The 23,118-nt window shown below is 56.4% G+C and overlaps 1 protein-coding gene across 1 annotated transcript in view; it reads right to left on the minus strand.

Annotated features, from left to right (window-relative positions):
* Positions 1 to 22,867, minus strand: part of NALF2 (NALCN channel auxiliary factor 2) — a 56,236-nt gene extending 33,369 nt beyond the window's left edge. Inside the window, exon 1 of the mRNA XM_053273760.1 lies at positions 22,054 to 22,867. Within this exon, the coding sequence (XP_053129735.1) occupies positions 22,054 to 22,836 (783 nt within the window). The 5' untranslated portion in view covers positions 22,837 to 22,867. The remainder of the gene's footprint in view (positions 1 to 22,053) is intronic.
* Between the last annotated feature and the right edge of the window lie 251 nt (positions 22,868 to 23,118).

Genomic DNA, 23,118 nt, shown 5'->3' on the forward strand with positions numbered 1-23,118 from the left:
TGGTGGGCTTCTGCCTCCTCCTCTGGAGCCGCCGCAGGGCGGCACACACAGCCCTGGGCACGGTCAGAGGGTGCAAGGAGAAGGGCAGCCCGCTGAAGCCGGAGGATCTGAGCCATGAGGGCTTCCCACGGAGCCCCACCCCCTAATCTCCAGGTGAGGGGTGTGTGTGACTGGATTCTGGGGACAGGAGATGCTGGGTGGCCCCATGGAGTGGAGGAGAGAGCCCAGCTCCTTAGCTTTTCTGAGTTGTGCAGAAGGTGGAGTGTGCAGCTTCTCATATGGAGAAAACTGGCCTCTGCTGGAATTCCCACTGCCAGACAACTCTGCTAACTTCAAGTCAGATGGCCAACAGACCAGCACAGAATAACGGAAGCTACCTGTATGTATAAGAGGCCCAGAGGACACAACCTGAAAGAAGAAAGGGACTGCCAAGACCACACCCACTCCAGCTGTGGAAAAGCCGCTAGCCATGAAAATTACATACCATTCCTGGAAACATACAACATTCACCATGGCCGAAGATTAGTGAGTTGATTCAGTTGGTTCAAATATAGATTATCCGTCAACGAAAACCTCATGATAGGTGCCGTTTTGAGAAACCAAAGGAAGTGTGGAATCATTTATAAGTTAATAAACACAAGCTATTGATTGGGGTTAGACCGGAGGAGGCTCCTCTCTGAAGCCTCCTCTTTTGCACTCAGAGCACGAAACAACTTGCCCTCTCCATCTAACCAGTCAGTAGTGGCTTGTCCTAAGGAGCCAGGGGGCTGTGCTGCCTGCAAGTGGCCATTCATCAGGTAGAGCTCTGCAATTGACGAATGGCCAGTCTGCAGGCAGCGTGGCTCTCGGGTGGGGTGGGAGAGAGAGGGGCAACCACAACCAGAGGCAGTCCCCCCCCCGCTTGATAGGATGAGCCACTGCTGTATCCAGTGCGAGGTTTAATCCATGAAGTGCAACATTTATAGATGCACACAGATCCTGCACGCACGGAATTGGCTCAAAAGCCAGCACGGGTCCAGAGATGTGCCTGAGAAGGGCTCAGAGGGGATTCTTCCCCACAGGAGGGAGGCCCTGCCACAGAGGCACAAATGGGCCCCACAACGTTTCCCAATGGCTGAAATCCTTGCCCATTGCAGGGCGGTCAAAGGAAGCTCCCATCACCAGTCCTAGCATGGGAACAATGTATAGGCCGTTTCCTGAGTGAATTGCCTGGAGAAGCTGGTGAAATGGCAGTGAGGAGAAGAAATGCTCCTTGAACTTCTTGGGTTTCCAAAGCAAGGACCGAGTGAGCAAACCTGCCGTGTGGTTTCTCAGCTGCAAAGCTAATTTGGAATCTCCCCTGGATGCGGGGAACATCCCTTTGCCTTCCTCCCCCTCCCCCACTCCTGCGGGGGGCGGGGGGGGGAGCCTCACCATTCACAGGCTTCTGCTGCATGAGAAGGAGAGGTCAGGACAAATCCAGCATCCCTGGTTGTCTCCATGGCAACGAGCAAGTAGTGAGAGACACTCAGGCCAGTGACTACCTGGATCTGCTTGCAAAAGCTGCAGTCAGACTTGGGTGGGCTGGGCTGGGCTGGGCCTGGGAGAGGACCCCCCCCCCAATCTCACATGCAGGAAGGCAAAAGGCTGGCAGCCTGTGCCGTGGGGGGCTGCGCTTTGGCGATGTCAAGGGCAGCATTGATGGGTGGGAGGGCTGCTGGACCGTCCCCCCCACCCCACATTTCCTCCTTGAAGTGCGTTCCCTCAGCAGTTTTGCCCCAGAGAGGGCTCGGAGGTCAGAAGGAACCCCGGCTGAGAGAAAAGCAGCTGGGGTGGAGAAGCCGCTTCGAGGGGCAAGAGGGGGCATGCCGGAGCTCAGCTGCCCGTGCGGGACTCTCCCACATGAGGAGCAGGTGGCATGGCCTGCATTCTCGCACGCGTCTAGGCTGCCCCTCCGGGTTCCACCCTGCAGAGATCCTGAGACAAGCATCTGTGGCGGACAGACAGCTCATCCCCTCCGCTCCCCCAGAAGGGGCAAGAGGGAGGCCTGCCTGGCCTGGCCAGCGTGACTCTACAGGGCCAGTGCACACACTTGGACATGCCCTGGGCTTCCTGGCAGGTCAGCAGCGGAGGTGGCTGTTAGGGGCACAAGCGGACTCCCCCAGCCAGGAGTGTGCGGAGTGGAGATGACCAGGGATGCCTTAGTCCTGCCTGGCCCCCTCTGGTGGACCCTTGTTCCAATGGCGGCGCCCCCCTGTCTGAAAAACAAGGCAGAGTGGAGGGGGGGGCGAGGAGACCCCAGGAGTCCTGCCTGATGATGAATGGCTTCGTAATGGGCTCCTCATCCTTGGGAGACATTGCGTGAATCTCGTGCCAGATTCTAAGCTGGTGTGGAATTAGGCCAACAGAGAGGCCGCCGGCTCTGGCTGCCCCTTTCCAAGGACGGGTGGCCAGCCCCTATGGATTTGCTTATAAGGGCACAGAGGAAGCCACTGGGGTGGTTGCTGCCTGCGTCCTTCCCAACCCACCATGAGCACTGCTGTTCCCTGGGTGCCCCTGGAACAAATCATAGCTACCTCCCACTTTAGTAATTTGCTCGTTCTGGCTGGGATTGCTCTTGCACCAGGCAGGTCACCACGGTGGGATTGCCCTGTGAAGAGAAGGGCCTTGGCTGGATGGAGCGGGAAGAGGTGGTCTCCTCCTCAGCAGGAGCTCTGCTGCTTGCAAACCCCCTCGCAGCAGCAGCTGTGCCGGCAGGCCACCCAGGCTGGTCTTTCCAAGCGGAAGATGAGCAGGGAGTGGTCCAGCGCTTTCTGGAGAGCTTCCCAATATTTGTGGACTCTTGCTTGGGTAATCTACAAGGGTTTCTGTTTTTTTGTTTTTCCCGGGCCACCCCGCTGCCCAGGGCTTCCTTGGGTTCACTGCTCACTCTCCTTCCCTGCCTCCCAGAGCTGCTGCTCTCCTTCCACCGGAGCCACTCTCCTGCTTGCCGGCCGCTCTGGGCCCATCTCAGGCCGTGGGGTGCTTGGCAGAATCTGGCCCAGCAGGGGCCTGAGGCAGAGGCGCTGATGGTGGAGCAGGAAGCTGAGCCTGCCCGCCTCTCCCTGGTCCAGGCCTTGCCCTCCAGCACGACACCCCATCAGCAGCCCACCCAGCAATACGCCTGCCTGCTGGCTGATTACCTTTCGGCAAGGAACTCAGGCCGGCAGCCCTGTAATCCCCTCCTCAACTACCCTGTGAGGCACCAGGTTGGGCGGAGAGGTGGTGAGTGGCCCAAGACCATCCCAGGAGCTGCCCGGCTGCCCAGGGATCGGAACCCAGCTCCCCAGAGCCTGACAGAACCTCCCAGGCCCAAGTGACCCCTTCAGGCCGCATGATGAGGTGGTCTGCTGGCTTTGCTCCGGGGAGTCCTTTTGCCTTCTCCTGCATCCCTCCCTGACCCACCAAGCAGGGAGGGAAGAGGGTGCTTGAGACCCACGGTGGGTGGAAGTTCCCAGCATGCCCCCCCCACTAGCACATAAACAGCCCTCCCCTGAAGCGAGCCCCCCCCCGTTTCTTTGAGGCCAGGTTGGCACCACCGATTTCCAGAGATGTCACTTGCGGGTCTTTGAGGCAGGCCTCACAAGTGTCTCTTCAGAGGAGGATTTTAACAGACACACACACTCTGTCTCTCTCTCTCTGCTCCCACACGCCTCCCGGGAATTGCTTGAAACTCAGGCACAAGACTCTCTCTCTCTCTCTCATCACCACAGAAGGAGCAGCAGCAGCAGCAGCAGCAGCAGCAGCAGCAGCAGCAGCAGCAGCAGCAGCGACTTATGGTGGGGGGGGGAGCGGCAGCTTGCTCTGCCCCTCACTGGCCACGGCCTCATCACTACCGGACAAGCCCTGCTTGCTGCCTGCCTCGTGGTGGGCAGCATCTCAGGCAGCTTGAAGCGGCAGCTCCGCCGCGGCCCTCTCCCTGCCCTGAGCCGGCAGCCCCCTGGGCCAGCCCCGGTGCTTCTGGCGCCGCCGCCTGCCGGGCTCCCTGGCTGCCTCTGTGCCTCGTCCCCAGACTTGCCGTCCCTCCCTGAGTCACTGCCCTTCAAACGACAGCTGGGCCCAGCGCTCTGGGCACGAGCTGCATCCTAATGGCCTCGGAGTGGCAGCCAGATGCGCCACTCACCGCCGAGGCGGGGACAGCGGCTTCCTGTCCTGCAGGGAATCCTGAACGCCCAACAGCAGGCTCCGTGGCGGGGCAGCGGGAGAGAAGTTGGTGCTTCTTGCCCTGCAGTGCCTGTGTAGGCCCCTCCCAACCTCTCAGCTGGGCCAAGCGCCTTTGGGGGATACCGAGTGGCTAGAACCAAGACCCTCCCAGGCGCTGACCCGTTGAGCCACTCAGGAGCGCCTCCTTCGGGAAGATCTTTCCCCAACAGCAGCTTCTTGGGCAGGCAAAGGGCCAGCTCCGGGGGAGGGCCTGGTCCAGACAGGGACGTGGCAGGGCAAAGGGCTAAAGGCTCCTCTTCCACCCCCTGCTCAGCTTCCCAGCAGGATTCCCACCCCCTGCCCCACCCCAGAGCTGCTGTCATTGAAAGGAGAGTCATCATGGCCTGGACACCCCATGTTTACTTGGCCCCACCCAGACTCCTCTGGCTTAGCCCAGCCAGGTGCCAACAGCAGGATCCGGCCCTTCTGTGAGCAGGATGCCCTGCTGCCACTCCAGGGTCCCACCTCGGCACCCAGCGTTCCTGCCCAGGCCCTTCCCCCATTCCAGATCCCCTCCAGGTCCCCCCCTGTGCCCCAACTGGCCCGTTCCTGATGGCTCACCCATAACTCCAGAGGTGACAATGGCCACTCGCTTGGATGGTTTTCAAGAGCGGAAGTTGTGCTCTCCCAGTCTCCCAGTTTAGGGAAGGGAGCCCTCCAACCAGGTTCCTGGGGAGGCTAACCACAGGGAGGGCTGTTGCCTTCATGCCCTGCTGATCAGCCTCTCAGAAGCTTCTGGCCAGCTGCTGCTGCCGGAGACAGGATGCTGGAGACAGATGGACCCTCCCAAGTCTGATCTGGGACCTACTTCTGTTTGAAACAACGATTGTCCAGTTCACAAACATTTCTCTGCCTGGTCACCACATCTAAAAGTGTTTAAGTGGACACAGCTTCCCTGGCCACCATGATGGGGCAAAACATCCCCGCCCAATGCCTTCCCCTGCTGTGCTCCACCCTGGACTCTGGAAGAACCTTGGATCACTTTGGGCAAAAGCATGAGGAGAACAGCTGGGAGGCTGGGCAGTGAAATGTGTCCTGGCCAGCACGCTCCCCGCCGCCCACCGGCTGCTGCAAGGTCATGGCCCTCAGGACACTTGCACAAAGCCTGTAACTCTCCTGGGAAGCAGAGCATGGAAAGCATGGAGCAGCCAGCCAGCCACTGGGCAACCCCGCTCTTCCCTGGCAAGGGACTTCTCGCAACCCTTTCTTCGGGTGCAATGGAATCATCCAAACCACAGGAAAACTGACTGAGCTGTGGGCAGCATTTCCACTTGGAGCAGAGTTTAAGAGGGCAGCCTGGACAAGCTCCTACCACAGGGCCAAGTGACTCTCCATTTGGTGTTGCTTTAGGGTCGCCACATCCTGGATCTCCAAATCTGGGTGCCTAATTTGCATATTATGTAAATTGGCTTGGAACTAATTAATTTTGGAGCAGAATAGTGACTGCACGTTTTGCTCCATAGCTCTGCTTCTACAAGGGCTAGAGCTTAGCTTTTTTTTTTTTTTAAATGAAAGCTGAAATCTGGGCTAATCTGGGTGGGCTAAGCAATCTGGGTAAGATGCTTGAAATCCTGGTGAAACCCGGCATTCCATGGGTCATGGCAACGCTATGTTGCTTTCATTGGATGGTGTCTTAAACACAGCAACCATCTCTCTTTTGGAAACCCTTCAAGAAGCCTCCCAGCTCCAGCCCACCCCGTTCCAAAGTTCAGAACTGGCAGGATAGACCCGGACACACTGCTGGAGCATCAGGTATGTTCCATGGCAGGCCATCTGAAAGGGGCCTTTTCTTTTCAAGCAGAGGTGGTTCACTCCAAACATCCCCTAAGCAGCTGCAGCTTGGGGCGGAGCACCCACGTTGCACTGCTGCCAAAACAGCTTTATTGGGGGGTAGCAGACAGCACCCCACCATATTCCTGGAACCGTGGGACCACAGCTTCCATTCCGAATACTTGAGTTCATGGGATCACACGCCCCTCTGTGGCAAGACTTGCAAATGGTCGCTTAGCATATGCACGGCATGGGGCAATGCTACCCGGAGGTTATGACAACAAAGACTGAAAGGGAGTCATCTCCATTTAAAAAGCCTCTCTATGTCTCTCTGTCAAAGAGGAGGAAGCCAGCAAAGGAGATCCCAGGCCAAAAGCATCCACTCAGAGGAGAGTAACAAGCTCCCTGTTTAAAAGAGAGATTGCTCCACTAATCTCCGCAGTAACTCTGAAAAACATGGCAACTCCCCACCCCACCATCAACAGTGAATGAGCTGGCAAGGATGCACTAGAAGGAGATAACTCATTAAAACTTAGGAATTCTTTATCTTTGCACCTGGAGAGACATCTCCTTTTCTAGATAAGTTTGAAGGCCACTCATTCAGATCTCCATGTACCCATCTCCCAAAGCATTCCAGATTTTTGTTCAGTGATTCTCACCCAAGCCAGCCAGTTCATGCGTGCAACTGTGAACTTCATTGTTCAGTACAAGTTCCAGGCCCTCCAGGGAGGGAGTGTGACCCATGCATTGCCCCTGGCCAGAGGCACTCTTACCCCTGGACTTTGGGGCTGAAGTCCAGGGCCTCCACAGCCCCTGCCTCCCCCCCCGCAATCTTCTTTAGTCTGTCCTGGGTGGGGTGGCTGCCCGGCGGAGCATGATGATGCTTAATTTGCAGGGGAGGGGGGCCTCCAAAGGCCTTTTGGTCCAGGCTCCAAAATGACCTCGGGGCACCTCTGCACCCGGCCATGTTCTGGAGTACAAGAACTGCTGGCCCAGCCACATGGCCTCAGAATCAGAACTGGAATCCAGATCTGCATGGCAGGCCACCTGCCCTGGTTCTCAAGCCTGTCTCGAGTGGTCGCTCTAAACCATTTCCCCTTTCTTCTCCCTGATTTTCTGCTGCCTTCCCCCTGCAAGGAGATCTGCTCGTGTGCCCATCTACAAGTGCACCAAATAAAGAGAGTTAATACTAATCTTCTGCCCTGCTAAATCTCCTCGCCCCCAATTCTTCCCTCTCGATTTCGGCATCCAAGCCCTTTCTACGGCAAGCCTTAAGCTGATTTACAATTTATTTACAATTTGGACCTTAAGCTAAAATTCCTTGAAGTGAGATTCTTGCAGAGACTGTAAATTAAGAGCTTGTTGCCCTGACTAACCAATTTTTGCTTTCCTGTGCCTCATCTTCATCCCTCAATGAATCTGTTGTATTACCAGAGGCGCTCTTATCGACGGACCCTGGGGACCTAGTCCGCAGCCTCCAAGGTCCAGGGAGGCCTCCAAAGGCCGGGGGGGGCAGGGATCCTGTCACCGCCCCCCCCCCCGCCACTGCCCTGCAGTGCTGAAGAAGTCAAGAATTCTAGCTGCTCCACATGTACGGCTGGGGGGGGGTGAGCTGAGCAGGCCTCCCCCCACCCCAAGGTGGCAGTGAAGGCATCAGCGGGTGGAGCGGGAGTGGCCACTGAGCCTGACTGTCCGGCCCAGCAGTCCTTGAGAGCTGTGAGGAAGCTCCGGAGCACCTGTGTAGACACCCTGTCCTAATTGTGCCGGATCTTCCTTGCAGCTCTCATGGGCTGCTGGGCCAAACGGTCAAGCCCAGCGGCTGCTCCCGCTCCGCCTGCCAATGCCACCACTTCCAGCACGGAGGCGAAGGAGGCCGGCTGGGCTCACCCGCCCCCACCCCAGCCGCACACACGGCGTGGCTAGAATTCTGGAAGTTTTCGGTGCCGCGGTTTGGCGCCATGGGGCAGCGGCCAGGTGGGGTGGTGGCAGGAGGCCCCCCTGGGCCTTTGGAGCCCCCCCTGGAATTTTCATTGTCACAGTAAAATGCAGGTTTGACTTTTTTTTTAAAATGACTTTTTAATTTTGACTCACAGCCGGGGGGGTGGGGGCGGCTCTGAAGCCCTTCAGGTCCGGTCACCAAAATTACTCCGATGCATCCTCATCATTTCTGGCCCCAAACTTTGCTCAGGTGGATACTCTATTGCTGCTCCCCCACAGCCAAGCTGATTCACCACGATAACCCTGAAGCACAGTCACAGTGTCCATCCAGCCAAGCCCTCTGGAGCAGATCTCCTCCTCACAGCATACGAACTGAGCGAGATGGTCCACGAGTCTGCCTCCTTAGGGAGCAGCTTCGTGTTTTCATCCACAGCAGGAGGACACCAGGCCAGTCCCTTGCTTGGGAGACCCATTGCCAGCCAGAGAAGACAATACTGAACAAGGGCATCAGCTCCAGGATAAAACCCCAGTACCAAGATTTCAGAAAGCACAAACTCTAAAGGAGCCCCCGCCCCAGGGTCGCCTGAGAAGTCCCTGCCTCCCCTGGCATGCTGGCAGGTGTGGCGGCCCACGGGGGTGGCTGGGTTCAAGGCAGCCCTTTGATGGTGCCTGCCTGTGAGAGCCCTGGAGGTCTCCTCCAGAGCTGGGGCGGGGGGCGGCTGCAGCCGGGCAGCAAAATGGTGTGCGAGGAAGAATGCACACTTGTTGCCGTCTCTGCAATGAGGCGAAGAACTGGCAGTCCTGGAGATTAGCTGGGAGGCAGCACGGGAGGGAGATGGCTAGTCCATATTCCAGAGCGCCTTTCCTGGGAGCAGTCAGCGGAGAAACTCCCCGTCAGCTTGCAGGATGGACCAGGCCACTCAGAGTGGCTGGCTTTGCAGGCCTGGCCCAAGACACCCCCACCATGGCCCTTGCCTCCAACTTGGACTGGGGGAGCAACTCTGCAAGCCCCGTAGACGTGAAGGGGAACTGCACAAGAGCACCCCCCCTGCTTTTGTACAGCCCTTGGTCCATCAGAACTGGGTCCAGAGCCGGACACCTACACCGGGGACTTCCCAGAAGATGAGGCCGCCCCTAGCTGGCCTCCCTCCCAGCCTGATCCAGACAAGATGCCGGACACGGAGGAAGGAAACAGCCCGGTGTGGTTTCCTGCATGGCGGCCACTCATTCAGCTGGACCGCCTCCAGTCCTCCGCGGCATGAAGGCTTCTTGGTCCAGGAGGTGTCCCTCCAGCATGCTAACTCTGCCTGCCTAGCAGCCGAGGAAGGGTCCCGTCTCCGTGGGATGCCAAGCTCCTCTTCTGTGAACCCGTCCTGCAGACCAGGTGAGCCCCAGGCTCCAGGGACAAGTCGCTCAGAGAGCAGTCAGAGGCCGCCCCTTAAATCCAGCGGCCCCTCCCTCTCCCTGCCTGGAGAGTGGGAGTCTTCAAGCACCAGCCGAGCCCGGGCCAGGGGCTGGCATCCCTCCTGCTGCTCTCCATCTGGGCCTGCCTAACCTGCTGCTGGGACTGAGGTGCAGCCAGGCATCTGGAACTGCAGTGGTGGTGTGGGAGTGCCTGGCCCAAGTCCGGGGGACTCGGGGTGCTGCCGTGACTGGGGCTTCTTTGGGGCTGGGCCTGGGCCTAATTCTGGTCCCACCTCCTGAGGATCAGGCTCAGATTCACTGTGCAGAGCAGGGTCCTGAGAGGCCACCGAGGACGCTTTGTTCGGCACGCTTGGTGGAATCCTTGCCTCTGCAAACGCCATTGAATGCGGCTGCCCCAGAGGGACCCCATGCAGCCTCTCTTGGGGCCCCTGATCTCAGAAGGGTCGCTGCCCAAGGCTTCCCCTCCGCCTGCCCGCACCACTCACAGGACTTCTGGGTCCCTGCTAGCATCATCATCACGCCTGCCAGGCTCTCAGGCCCAAGGACACCGACACCTGTGCCACAGAGTCGTCATGATCTCTTCTGGGAGGCAGTGGTACTCCAAGTCTCTTGCATGACGGCCAAGCCAAAGAACGGCACCTGCAGTGGCGTCTGACTGTCCTGGAAAGCTGCCTTGGCTTCTCAGGAAGGGAGGAGATCTTTTGTGCACCACTTCCTAAAGGCACTGCTGCTGAGGGGGTCCAAGGCACTCAAGCACACAGACCAGGCTCCAGCCCTAAAACTGTCACACAAAAGGGGGTGTCAGCAGAACGCCCCACCCCACCCCTATGCCTCATGCTTCAAGATCCTTGACCCCCATCCTCCCGCCAGCAACAGCCCCCCTATGATCCTCTCCCCCAATCGCAGCATTAACCCAGGCTCCCCCACAACTGCTTTGGCCTCCTGCCCCACACCGGAGAGTTCCTTCCCGGCTCACTCACCTCTGCCCACTAACCAACTCCCGAAAGCAGGAGCATTATTTTTTTTTTATATCGTGCCTCTTTTCCTCTCTTCATCCAGGGGCCTCAGAAGAGCATCCATTTGATCCCACCACACCAACCTTGTTCGGTAGACCAGGCAGAGAGATCGGGTTTGGCTTAGCAGGGACTCAGGAGTCCCTCTCCTTTGGAGCCCCCCCCCGCCCCCCCCACCTTGGTGACCTCCTTGTCGGATCACTCTGAGCCACGGACTGCAGGCTCCACGTGCCTGCTGGCCAGCGGAACGGACTTCCCAGTCGCCGGAAGTGGCCCAGGTGAGTCACAGAAGGCTCGCTGCGCCGGAAGGGACCTGGGCATCTCTTCCTTGCCCCAGCCCCCGCCTAGTGCAGGGACTGATGCTCCAGCATCCTGGACAGATGCCCGTCCAGCGGTCTGGGAGGGAAGCCTCCAGCCAAGGACAGGCAGGCAGTTCCACGGCCGAGCAGCCCTCTCGCTCTGGCAGCGCCTCTGTGGGTGGCTCCTGACTGATGAACTCATGAGCTGCCCAGAGGGGGTTCCTTTATCGGCCACTTCCTGAGCAGTGGCCCGGCCCCCTAAGCTCCTTCTGCTTTAATCGCTGCTTCCGAATCCATACAGAGACCCTGGCAGGTGGTGCTTTATCTTCCCCACTAACTGGGGAAGGGCCTGTCAGCTCCCTGCTCAAACGCTGCTCCTCCTCCTCCGGGCTGGGTGTGCAGTGGGCACCTCTAAGAGGCAGGCGGGGGGTGGGTGGGCTCTCCCAGAGGAGCGTCTCTGTGCGGCTCCAGCACACCACACAAGCTTGCCCCAACGACGCGCCTGTGCTTGTAGCGGCTGCCCAGCCAGTAGCAATGGCACCACCGCACCAGAAAAGCGCCCGGGGGGACCCTTTGCCTGTGCTGATCCTGCAGCCGCAGCAGCCTCCTGAGAAGGGACCATTGAAGACCGGGCAGTCCGAGCAGGGGCCCTTCTCCGTCTCTGGCCCAAGCCCCAGGAAATGGGCCCGGCAAGGTATGCTCAGCAGCAGCCAAGCAGGCCTGAGCGTTGAGGGCAGAGCTGGGGCTCCCCCAAGCCAGGGCACCACTGGCCCACCCAGCCACCCCCACATTCATACGGACAAGCAGCAAACAGCGGGGGGGGGGGGGAAGGAACAGCGGAGTAGCAGCAGGGTGTCCCCCTCGTGTGTGTGTGTGTGTGTGTGTGTGCGCGTGCTAGCTAAGTGAGTCTGCAGTGATGATTACGGGCTGCCGGGCCTCTCTGTTCTCTTGCAATCCTGGGCTGCCACGTGCTTTCGCTCCCACCGCCAGTTATTGGCTCTGCGCTTCTAGGGGGCCCTTCCGAGAGTTAGGCTAGGAGCACGCACAGCACAGTCTGGAGCAGGCAGCACTGGGGGCAAGCCCAAGCTTTGGAGATCCGCCCCCGCCCCCCACAATTTCTAGGCCCTATGTATGGGAAGGGCTTACGGGAAAGGGGTTCTCCCGACCCCTTGGAACCAGCACCTGGTTTCCTGCACAAAGTGAGGGAACTACAGCTGCTCCACAGATGACGCTGGTCATGGGTGGGCTTCAGTTGCATGTGGTCTACCCCCCCCCCAAGAATTCCAGTGTATCCTGGTCATGTTTTGTCAAGAGTGTGCTCTCAAGATGTCTTTTTAGTGAAGATCTAAGTCATCCGGGCTCTGACCTGGTCAGTCCAAAGCAGACCTTGACCAACGTCCTTTGCAAGGATCTCAGCAGCCAGCCAGCAGGTTCTCGGTGGCCCACCCAAGGCTAACGAGGGCTATGCCGGTGAAGGGTGTCTTATCTTCTGCCCTCCCTGAGAGAAGGAAGATCTGGGCGGGGCGGGGGGAAGGGGCAAAGGTGCTAGGGGTGACCAGAGGCAAAAATGCCTGCCTGGAGGCACTGATGGGCTGGATGAGGGGTAACAGATTGGATCCAGATAAGATGGAGATACTTATTCTGCAGGATCAGAACTCGGGAGATGATTTTGATCTGCCAGTTCTGGGTAGGATCACACTTCCCCAGGAGGAACAGGTGCACAGTCTGGGAGTGCTTCCAGATCTAAACCCCTCCCTGGTGTCACAGGTTGAGGTGGTGGCCAGAGGTGCTTTCTATCAGCTTTGGCTGATACGCCAGCTGCACCTGTTTCTTGACATAAATGACCTCAGAACAGTGGTGCATATGCTGGTCACCTCCAGACTTGACTACTGCAGTGCGCTCTGTGTGGGGCTGCCTTTGTACATCATCCGGAAACTGCAGTTGGGACAGAATGCAGCAGCCAAGTTGGTCTCTGGGTCATCTCAGAGGGGCCATAGTACTCCTAGACTAAAAGAGCTACACTGGCCACCAATAGGTTTCCAGGCAAAACACAAGGTGCTGGTTATAACCTATAAAGCTCTAAACAGCTTGGGCCCTGGGTATTTAAGAGAACGTCTTCTTTGCTATCAGCCCCCCTGCCCATTGAGATCATCAGGAGGGGTTTGTCTGCAGTTGCCACTGGCTCGTCTGGGAAAGGCCTTCTCTGTTGCTGCCCTGAGGCTTTGGCATGTGCTCCATGCTGAAATAAGAGCCTCCCCATGTCTGACAACTTTTAAAAAGTCCCTAAAGAATCATTTTTTTCACCCAAGCTTTTAAACTTGACTGTGGTTTTAAATTGTTTTAAGAGTTTCATTTTAAATTTGTCTTATGTTTTTGTATACCACCCAGAGATGGAAGTCTGGGGCGGGCTACAAATTTGAGAAATAAATAAATAAGTGAGTGAGTGACTCACACACACACACACACACACACACACACACACACACACACACACTTACTTTGCAGGTCCTGGAAATATGAGACACACTTTTATCGCATCCAGAACTTGGAAGGGGCACAATGAAAGTAAGGCCAGCTGTGCCCCTGGTATAAAAGACTAGCCTGCCCTGGTGGAACGCTTCAAGGGTGGCTTTGGCTACAAATGGAGCAACATCTCTATGGAATGGAGAAGATGAGAGCGAGTTGAGTTCGGATCTGAGGGGGAGGTTGGGAGGGGGAGGACTGCCAGGACAGCTGGCCAGAAATGCTGGTGGCATCGAGTAGGGCTTTGCTCCTCCCTTTTCACTCTGCTCTGGAGCTGGAAGCCAGCAGAGACCTGACCTCCCTGGGAACTGCCTGCCTGGCAGTTTCCCCTGCTGCTCTGCTGCCATCCAGAGAGGCTGCCAAGGAATCCTACATGGATCCTGGATCTACACTTCTTCCTGTCATGCCTACATGCTTGACTTCTTGCTCTGGTCCATCTTGCTTGCGGGAGCCACATCCTACCCCAAGGCAGCATCTCTCTTCCAGTGCCTTCACCCTCCTCTTTGCTGCTACCATCACGGACACTCTTTTTGCATTGCAGAACAGAGACAAGGGAGTTAAAGGAATGCAGTCATCACTGCCTTCTCTTCACTCTGTTGACTGGCAGCCTTATGCATAGGTGGGGTCAGCACATCGACCCTCTTCCAGCACCAGGATCCTGGTTAAGGGGATATCCCAGGCCAGTTTCCGTCTGCTGCTGGGGCACATGCAGAAAGCCCTTCCGCCCTCCAGCTGATGCAGACTGCTGCCTATTGGCCTGTTGGGATGAACTGCTCTTTGGTTTTATTTCTTTAAAACTATTTATTTATTTAGTATCCTGCTCTTCAGTCCTGGGATTCCCAGAGCAGCTTACAACATAATTTAAAATTCTGCAATAAAACCAATAAGCAACACACACAAAAGTTAAAGTTATCAGCAGTCTAGTAAAACAGAGCTAAAATATCAGATTTTAAAATGCTTGAAAAATGAAAAGGCCTCCACTCGATGCCAAAAATATATCAAAAACTAGGAGGCAGGCAAACCTCCCTAGCGGATGAGCATTCCAGCATGGGGTGGGGGCATCATCCCCATGGGGGCCCTCCTTGCTCTCCTCTCACACCACATGTAGGCTGCCCCATTGCCAACAGCAGAGAGGCCTGTAGATGGAACTCCAAAGCAGGCTTCAAAACTCCTGCGGCTGGTTCTTTTGGAAGTGCTCCAACACTGAATGCGGGTTTCTAAAAGCATTTTTGAAAAGCAGGATATATAGCCCTGCTAACGGGCAAAGAGGCACCTTTTACTGTGGTGATTCTCTTTATTTAGCATGGGGAGAGTAACTGGCCCTATCCACCCCCAGCACAGGACCCCTCCAGTGACTGTGGCTGGTGTCTATCTTGTGTTTCTTTTTAGATTGTGAGCCCTTTGGGGACAGGGAGCCATCTTATTTGTTTGTTATTTCTCTTTGTAAACCACCCTGAGCCATTTTTGGAAGGGCGGTATAGAATAATAATAATAATAATAATTATTATTATTATTATTATTATTATTATTATTATTATTAAAAATATTCATAGTTGTGGCAGTGGTTTCAGTGAGGCTTTCTGTGTGATTTTGTACTAATTCAAATGTGCATCTTCCTGAGTACCTCTGGGAGAGAAGGTGCCAGACAACTGTTGCAGGAAAATAGATATATGTGCAGACAAAAGTATTCTAAATCTGTTTGGAAGAAAAAAAGCTGAGATCCTGGGCAGCTGAGTCAGCTCTCACATTCTGGGGGTTTCCTGCGCAGCCACAGTCCAGAAGGGCACCATCCACCCAGTCCTGCCCGACTCACACGCCAGACAGAATTCCAGCCCCCAACTCATCAAGCCGCCTGGAAAACCGTCTACCTTTTCCAAGATTGGCACACGGCATTGGGACTCGGTGGGGGGGGGAGTTCTGTTTCTAGCAATATGAATAAGCAAAGCGGGGGCAGGGGTGGGGCGGAGTGCATTTGAAAAGTGCCAGCAGCCGTCTTCAGATATTCAGAACCCAATACATGTGTGAGGCCTGTCCTTTGGGGCTCAGGAAATATTCAAATGCCAATATGACAAGCCTAACTTTTCAGTTGCCCTCAGAAACCGGCATCTGGGGACCTCCCAGGCCAAACCTCCTGAGCAATCTTTGATTTCAGCTTCTGCTGGAACTCTATGGACAGTGGACATGGAGAGCCACCTTGCCGAACGCATCTCCAGACCCAAAGCCCACCTGCGTCAGGTTGGCACTAGATGCCTGCCTGCTGGGTGGCTGGCTCCCACATCCAAGGCAGAGGGGGAAGGCTGCCTGGAAGGCCAGGACAGGAGGGGCAGATAGGCCAGGATCTCTGTGAAATTATTCATCCATTTATTTTACTTAGCAGATGTAGTGACTGCCTGACTTCCATAGGCTCAAGGCGGTTCACATAAATTAAAACAACAACAATGAAAACAAGAGAAAAAGGGGAAACACACACACACACACACACACACACACACACACGTTAAAAACTAGAAGTCTGGCAAAATAAAGTGAGTTTGCAAAAGCTTCTTAAAGGCCAGAAGGGGGGTGGCATTGCGACCCTCAGGAGGCATAAATCAGCGTCTGGGCTGCATGGGGGTGGGGGGCGTTGGGGGGCTCACATGGCTAGGCCTGAACCCTTTCCCTCAACAAGCAAATTGCATCGGTGGGGAGCGGATTGTGGGGGGCAATGGGGAGCATCCATTGTGCAAACGAGCCTCCACCCGCCCTCGGAAGGGAGCGGCCCCGTCCAAAGCAGCTCTCCACTGGAGTGTTTTGTCCGCACCACTTCAAGTGGCTGGTGATGGGATGTTCCCCAACAAGACGCCAACGCTCCAGAAAGGGGTCCACAATAGATCAGTGTTTGTACCTGCCGACGGTGCTGCTGCTATTTTCCCAAACTGCCCTATGGCACATGCTGCCTGGTTATCACATTTGTATCCTGCCATTCTTCCCAAGAGCGGAGTGGAGCATGAAAGGGGTCATCACAACCCTGTGAGGTCGGTTAGGCCGAGAGAGGCTGCAGTTTGCCCGAGGAGTCTGCCCAACAAGCCCCAGGGCCATGGGCTGGAGCGGGAGGGGGCTGAGCGCTCTGCATGCAGACCTGCTGGCAGACCTTTTGGATGAGAGGGCCTTGACAGCTCAACGTGTGAGTGTCCATTCTTGCTTCCCGCCCCCCTACTTGTGTTTCCAAGAGCTTTACAGCCTGGAACTGTTGGAGTGTGTGTGTGTGTGTGTTTTGTGGGGGGAGCATCTGCCACAAACCACCCAGCTGTTCCCCATTTGCTTTTTTCCCACTTTCCCCTTTAATTTCCTCATTAAAAATAATCTCAGACAGTTAAGAGGAAAAAGGACAAGAGCTGTGCAAAGCTGTTTAAGTGCAGATATTCTCTCCACAGCCAGACGCTGGATTTCAAAAGGAAAGGCAGCCAGAGACATAGACCTTTCCAAGCTCCAAATGCATTGTGGGAGAAAGAAGGCCCTTTCCCACCGGAACCTGGCACAGGGGCTGGCGGTTGGCTGCCTGGAAAGCGGAAGAATCAAGAGGAGGAGGAGGAGGAGGAGGAGGAGGAGGAGGAGGAGGGCAAAAGGTGTTTCCTAGGACTTCTAGGAGGAAGAGGAGGATGAGGAGTTTTGCTTATTAGACATGGACTGAATGCCCCTCAAGACAAGTTCTCAAAGTGGTTTGTTTATGAGATAAAAATTTTAAAACAACAAAGCTTAAGGGCATTTGGTGTTTTTGTGGGGGCTGCATCTCCATTGAGGGAGCATCCTTCTGGCAGACATGCTGGGTTGGTTGTGCGGTGGTGGTGGGGTGGAGGAATTGAAGCTGACAGGTGCTGAGAGGAACACCACAACTGTTGCTGCGTAGCAGACAACATCAGCAAAGAACCAGGGAAGGGCAGGCAGGGGGCAGATTCAGCTCTTACAGGCCCTTCCCAGTTGCACACCCCTGCAGACACAGAGAAGACACTGTCCCCTTTCCTCCCACTTCCTGCCTTCTGTGGGTCCTTGACCCAGGAGTGGCCATTTTCCTTTTGGGAAGGGGCCTCACCTGAGGGGAGTCAACTAGTCAATGAGCCTCCCAAGCAGTGCCCTCACTTGGCTTCCAATGGGAGCTTCAACACCTCAGGAGTACCCAACAGACAGACCATGGCAGCCTCTAGACTGCAACAAGGAGAAATGGAGGACACAGTTTCTCTGCCCCTACCTGGAGGGTCGTACTCAGAAGGTGGCGCTGAGGGATGCTGCTCCACCCCTTGGCCTTTGGCCTCTGGGGTGCCACAGGGATCTGTGCTATCCCCCACACTGTTTAACATCTACATGAAACCTCTGGGAGAGGCCATCTGTGGGTGTGGGCTGCGGTGCCATCAATATGCTGACAACACCCACCCAGCGCTACTATCCTTGAAGTCTCTTCTGGACTGGAAGGGGGCAAACAAGCTGAAACGTAATCCAGACAGGACGGAAGTGCTCTGGGTTGGTAGGACGGATCATCTGAGTAAGGAGGTAAATCTGGTCTTGGACAGGGTCACACACCCTCTGAAAGACAAAGTCCACAGCTTAGGGGTGCTTCTGGACCCAACTCTGTCCTTGGAGGTGCAGGTGGTGGTGGTGTGCAGAGGTGCTTTCCACCAACTACGGCTGGTGCTCCAGGTGTGACCCAACTTAGAGAAGTCAGACCTGACCTCAGTCACTCAAGCTTTGGTAACATGCAGACTGGACTACTGCAATGTGCTCTACATGGGGCTGCCCTTGAAGTTGGTTCAAAGGCTTCAGCTGGGTCCAAAATGCTGCTGCAAGGATGTTTGTGGGCGCAAGTCACTTCATGAGTGTTACACCCACCCTGAAGCAGCTTCGTTGGTTACAAGTCAGCTTCTGGGCTGGATTCAAGGTGTTTGTCTTGACCTTTAAAGCTCTCCACAGTTTGGGGCCAGGGTACCTGTTGGACTGCAGTTGCCCACATGAACCTGCCAGGGCCTTCCAGTCGGCATTTCAGGCCCTGCTCATGGCTCCAACACTAACAGAGATGCAGTTGGCAGGGACTAGAGACAGGGCCTCTTTGGTTATGGCCCCCTTGGCTTTGCAATGCGCTCCCTGAAGAGCTTCGCCATGCTCCCTCCCTCAGTGTTTTAAAATACTATTTAAAATACTATTTTAAAACATATCTTTTAAAAGAGGCTTTTTAATGTTTTATCTGCTGCTTATATTGGGTAGATTCTTTAGGTTTTTATAGTTTCTCAGTTTTTAGCTTTTAAATGTGTTTTAACTTGTTTAACTTTATTAGTCTTTTATTTTACATTGCATCTATTTTATTAATGTTGTGAGTTGCCCCAAGATACTGGAGGGGTGGGAAATAAATACTTTAAATAAATATTTTAAATAAATAAATAATGCCTTTTGTGTGTACAACACACGAGTTGCAGCCCGGGCTGCAGAGCAAACTTTTAAAATGACTGCATCTGAAGCAGGTTTTATCCGGCTCTCCTGACACATGGCCCAGGTAAGCCTCTTGCCTGTGTCTATGTCTGTCTGTGTCTCCTTCTGGGGACCAGTCATCCCTCTGGCTAGACTGCCCTTTACCGCTAAGAAATCTCCTCTTGCTGTTGCTCCGAGGAATGCCTCAGCCACCTCTGGGCACAGAAAGCCAAGCAGCGGCAGGGGTGGGTGGTGGTGGAGAACACGCTTGAAGGCCCCAAAGGGAGCGTGAGGTGCTGGGAGAAGGGTGCGGCTGTGGTGGGTGGAAACAGCAGGCTAGGCTCTCCTCCAGTTCCTCCCCTCCACAACAGGTGACCCAGCGACCTGTTACACCGCCACCGTTTCCCTGCTCCTGGAAGTGGCAGCTGCAGCCGCAGCCGCCTTTGAGGGAGGGTGGGGAAGCACACAGCGCAGTGATGCAGGGACCCGCGAGACAAAGTGCACTACCCAGGGGAGAGACGCTGACACAAGGTGGGTCCCCCTCTCCTGCCGTTGTGCCGAGGACTGCCCTGGGAGTGACACCACTGGTGAAGGACCTTTGCTAAGAACCTGCCAAGAAACCCACCACCACCCAAGAGTATCCTTTGCTGGCAAGAGGGATCAGGCTGGCTGGACATTGTGTGAGCATGGTAAGACACCCCCTTGGGGGACGGACGGGTCCATGGCTCTGGGAAGAAGAGTGCCTGCCTTCCTGCATGCAGAACATTCCAAGCCCCCCCCCCGCCCCGTGGCATCTCCAGGAAGGGCTGCTGGTGGGGGAGACTCCTGCCAGCAGCCTTGGAGAAGCTGGGACTGCCAGTCTGTGCGTAGACAAGACGGAGCTAGACGGACCAAGGGCCGGACGTGGCCTAAGGCAGCTGCCTGTGTCCCTGTGACAGAAGGGAAACATACCACTGAATGACCCAAAGAGGCCAGGAGGGAAGGTCCCGACGCTGCTCACCCACTCGCACAGCACAATGGTTTCCCAATGGCATTTAGCCACAAGCTCCTCTCTAGAAGTGGTACGAGATGACCAAGGCTGAGCACTAACACTCTGATCACTGCATTGCTTTGAAAGTGCAAATGCTAAGCTCAGAGCAGGGCCACGGAGCCAGTGAACCCGTACGAGCCGTGTCCCTCTCATCTGGACATGGAGCCAAGGGTGCCCCCCCCATCATCCTTGTGCTGGGCAGATGCATAAGACACTCTCTCTCACGGGTGGCATTTAAGGGTGGCCGGGGGGGCAGGGGAGGAGTCCTCCCCACTCCCTGTGCCAGACCTCATGGGATATCGGGCCTCAAGGGCACAGCCCCCTCTCTTGTTATTACATTATCCTGGCTGAACTGATGGATTTTACATCACACTTCTCTTTGTAAACAAGAAATCTTCTATTACACATGGTTGCTACATTTTCTGCAGCCGCTGTTAAGATCTGCCAACAATTAATTTCTACCTTTTAGATTTTACCATAAAACGTTCACTTTGTTGGTGTATTGTATGATAGATTGTGCATCTGAATTTTTAAATAATTTGTTGTGTTTACGTCTGATCCATGATCGTAATAAAGCTATTCATTCATCCATCTATCCAATCAACCAATCACCCATTCCTTGTGTCTTCTGCCACATCTCCAGCTTGGGAGCACGGACCCTGGGGACATAATCGTCCACCTGCTAGAGTGGCAGTGAGGGTGGGCAGGACACATATGTCACTCTAACAGCCATGGCCTCCTCCAAAGAATCCTAGGAACTGGTGAGGCCCTGGGAATTTCATCGGAGGGGTGCTTAGCCCTTTCCCCAGAATTACAGCATCCAAAGTTCCCTGGGTAGGCAGAACTACGATTAATCCAGTTTAAGTCACAGATGCAGATGTGCCCCATTCATGTGAGAACACTGCAATGCACGGCTGGCTACCCGCCTCAAGCGGCTTCTCCCCAAAGCCCTCAGGCATCTTACCACACTGCAGACACTACGGATGGGTACTGGCCACAGGAAGAGTCCCTACATCTTATCACGGCTAATACGGAGCAACGTCTCTGCAGGCAGGCGCATGCGAGAGCCAGCATCATGTGCAGTGCCCCCTCCAGGGATGTCATTTGAGATGGTGGCATGCAATAAACACCGAGTGAGTAAATCCCAGTGGGGCATAATTCACATGCTTCTGTCAAGAGACTTTAGCCAATAGCATTCTCATCACCAGCTGGTTTTTCTGATAATCAGGGCCTAGCAGCAGTGCTGGAAAAACCTCATGTACCCCTCCCCCCTGGGGGTGGGGGTTGATGCCTACAAAGGGCTGGCATCCCAACATGCAATGCAGATGGGAATCCGGCAACTAGAAATGTGATCCCCCCACCCGGCCACCGCCACCACCACCAAATACTCCAGCTATGCCCTACACTAAGGCAACCTGGACACTCTGAAGCTCAGGCAGGAGGACTCCCACAAGACAAAGAGACACACACCTGCACACATCCCCCTGCCTTGACTCCTCCTCCTCCTCCTCCTCCTGACACATTCCTAGGGGATCTGTCCATGCTGCAGACCAAAGCTGGTTTTTCAGCCCTTCCTTTCCCCTAGGAACTCTGGGAATTGTAGTCTCACGAAGGATCTTTGGACTGAGCCTTCTCCACACCCAAATCATCATATCCAGGATTATTGGGGAAGCCTTCAGGGAAAGTAATATACAAGGGAGATAGATTTGTAGCAGGAGCAGGCCAGGGGGGCTTCGACCCACCACAGGACCCCCAAGGACAGAAACTGGCCTCACAGAGAGAGATGGGCTGGAGACAAGCGAGACTCCCAAGAGCCTGGCTTCTTGGTGGGAGCTGTATGGAGGGGCTCAGATCTGAGGACGCCTCCTGCGTCCCGCCACCCCAGAGTCACTCTCCCAGCCAATGGGGCCCCAGCCATGCACTCGGCCTGCTTCTTGTCTCAGCCCATCCTGACACCGCCTCCGAGGCCTCCACTGCCCGACACCACTTTCTGCTGCTTCTCTCCCCCTTTCTGCTCCTCCTCCCCAGCCTGCTCCACGGTTCTGCCTACAACTAGGGCAGCCACCCCACACCTGCCCTTCTCTGTCCTCTCTGAGTGGAGAGCTAAGAGCCACTTGCCAGGTTACCTGGGGCGAGCAGGACCGACTCACCTCCCAGGCCAAGGCAGGGGAGACCGTGGCCAAGGGAGAGAAACGCCGCGGCACCTCTGTCCCCCTTTGGGCACTGCAAATGGCTGGCACAGACCCATCATGTGGGCAAGCGGGTTAGGAAGCCTGTGGGCCAGTTGGGTGGCTTCCAAAAAGAGAGCAGAGCAGGAGGGGTGTGTGTGTGTGTGGTTTCCCAGGCAGGAGGGCTCCCGGGCTCCCCGCCCCCACCCCCGCCCGCCAGCCCCGCTGCCTACCTTGCAGTCTCTTATGCAGGAGCTCACGGAATAGTCTCCCGCTTGCAAATATTTATCCAGCAAGAGGTCGAACTCCTCGTATTTTTCCTGAGCGTGTTGGTCCAGCCGCTGATAGGCTTCCAGGCAGCTGCTGCAGGCCTCCCCTTGCTGGGCTCCTCCGGCCGCCGCGGCGCGGAGATCCTCCCGCAGGTGCGCCAGGCTGCAGTCCAGGCTCTCCGGGCCGGCCATGCCCAGCAGCAGGTCCCAGATGGTGTAAGTCTCGCAAAAGGAGAGGGTGAAGTTCCGAAAGTGGCTCTCCAGGAAGTCCTCCTTGTTGGAGGCGTTGGCGGCCGAGGCCGAGGCGGCGGCTCCGGGGGGCCGCAGAGGCACGGCGGGCAGCAGCGCGGCCAGGGGGCCTTGCAAGAGGTGCCGTTTGGTGCAAGCGGAGGTCAGGTCCGGGCGGCCGGGCGGGCAGGGAACCTCCGACGAGGCGGCGCTCAGGTTGTGTGTGGGGGGCCTCCGCGAGGAGGAGGAGGAGGAGGCGGCCCCCTCCCAGGGCGCCCCCAGGGCCGCCGCCGCCGGCATGGCTAAGCTCCGAGCCCTGGAGCGCAGCTTGGCCCCGGCGCACAGCCACAGATGGTCGGAGAGGAGGACGGTGAAGAAGAGCAGCGAGGCCAGCGAGAGGCGCCATCGCTGGGCCCGCTCCGAGTCGGCGCACGGCTTGTCCAGCTGGCTCGGGGGGATGCCACGGATCTGCAAGGCGGCCGCATCTTCCCCTGGAGGCATCCAAGCGCCGCTGACCATATTTTTGGGGGGCGGCGCGGAGGGGGGAGGGCTCTGCGCGCGCTGGGTGGTGGCGGCGGCGGCGGCTCCTCTCCGCCCCCCCTCCCCAACAATGTCACCTACCTTCTCCTCCTCCTCCTCCTCCTCGCCGGCGGCGGCATGGTGGCACGGTGATGGGCGGCAGCAGCAGCGGCGGCGGCATCGCGGCGGCGGCAGCAGCGCCAGCAGCGCCTTCCTCCCCCCGTCCGCCGCCGCCTCCTCCTCCACCGCCGCCGCCGACCACGCGGATGCCCCCAGCCTCCC

Source organism: Hemicordylus capensis, chromosome 11 (genome assembly GCF_027244095.1).
Source record: "Hemicordylus capensis ecotype Gifberg chromosome 11, rHemCap1.1.pri, whole genome shotgun sequence".
Classification (NCBI taxonomy): Eukaryota; Metazoa; Chordata; class Lepidosauria; order Squamata; family Cordylidae; genus Hemicordylus; species Hemicordylus capensis.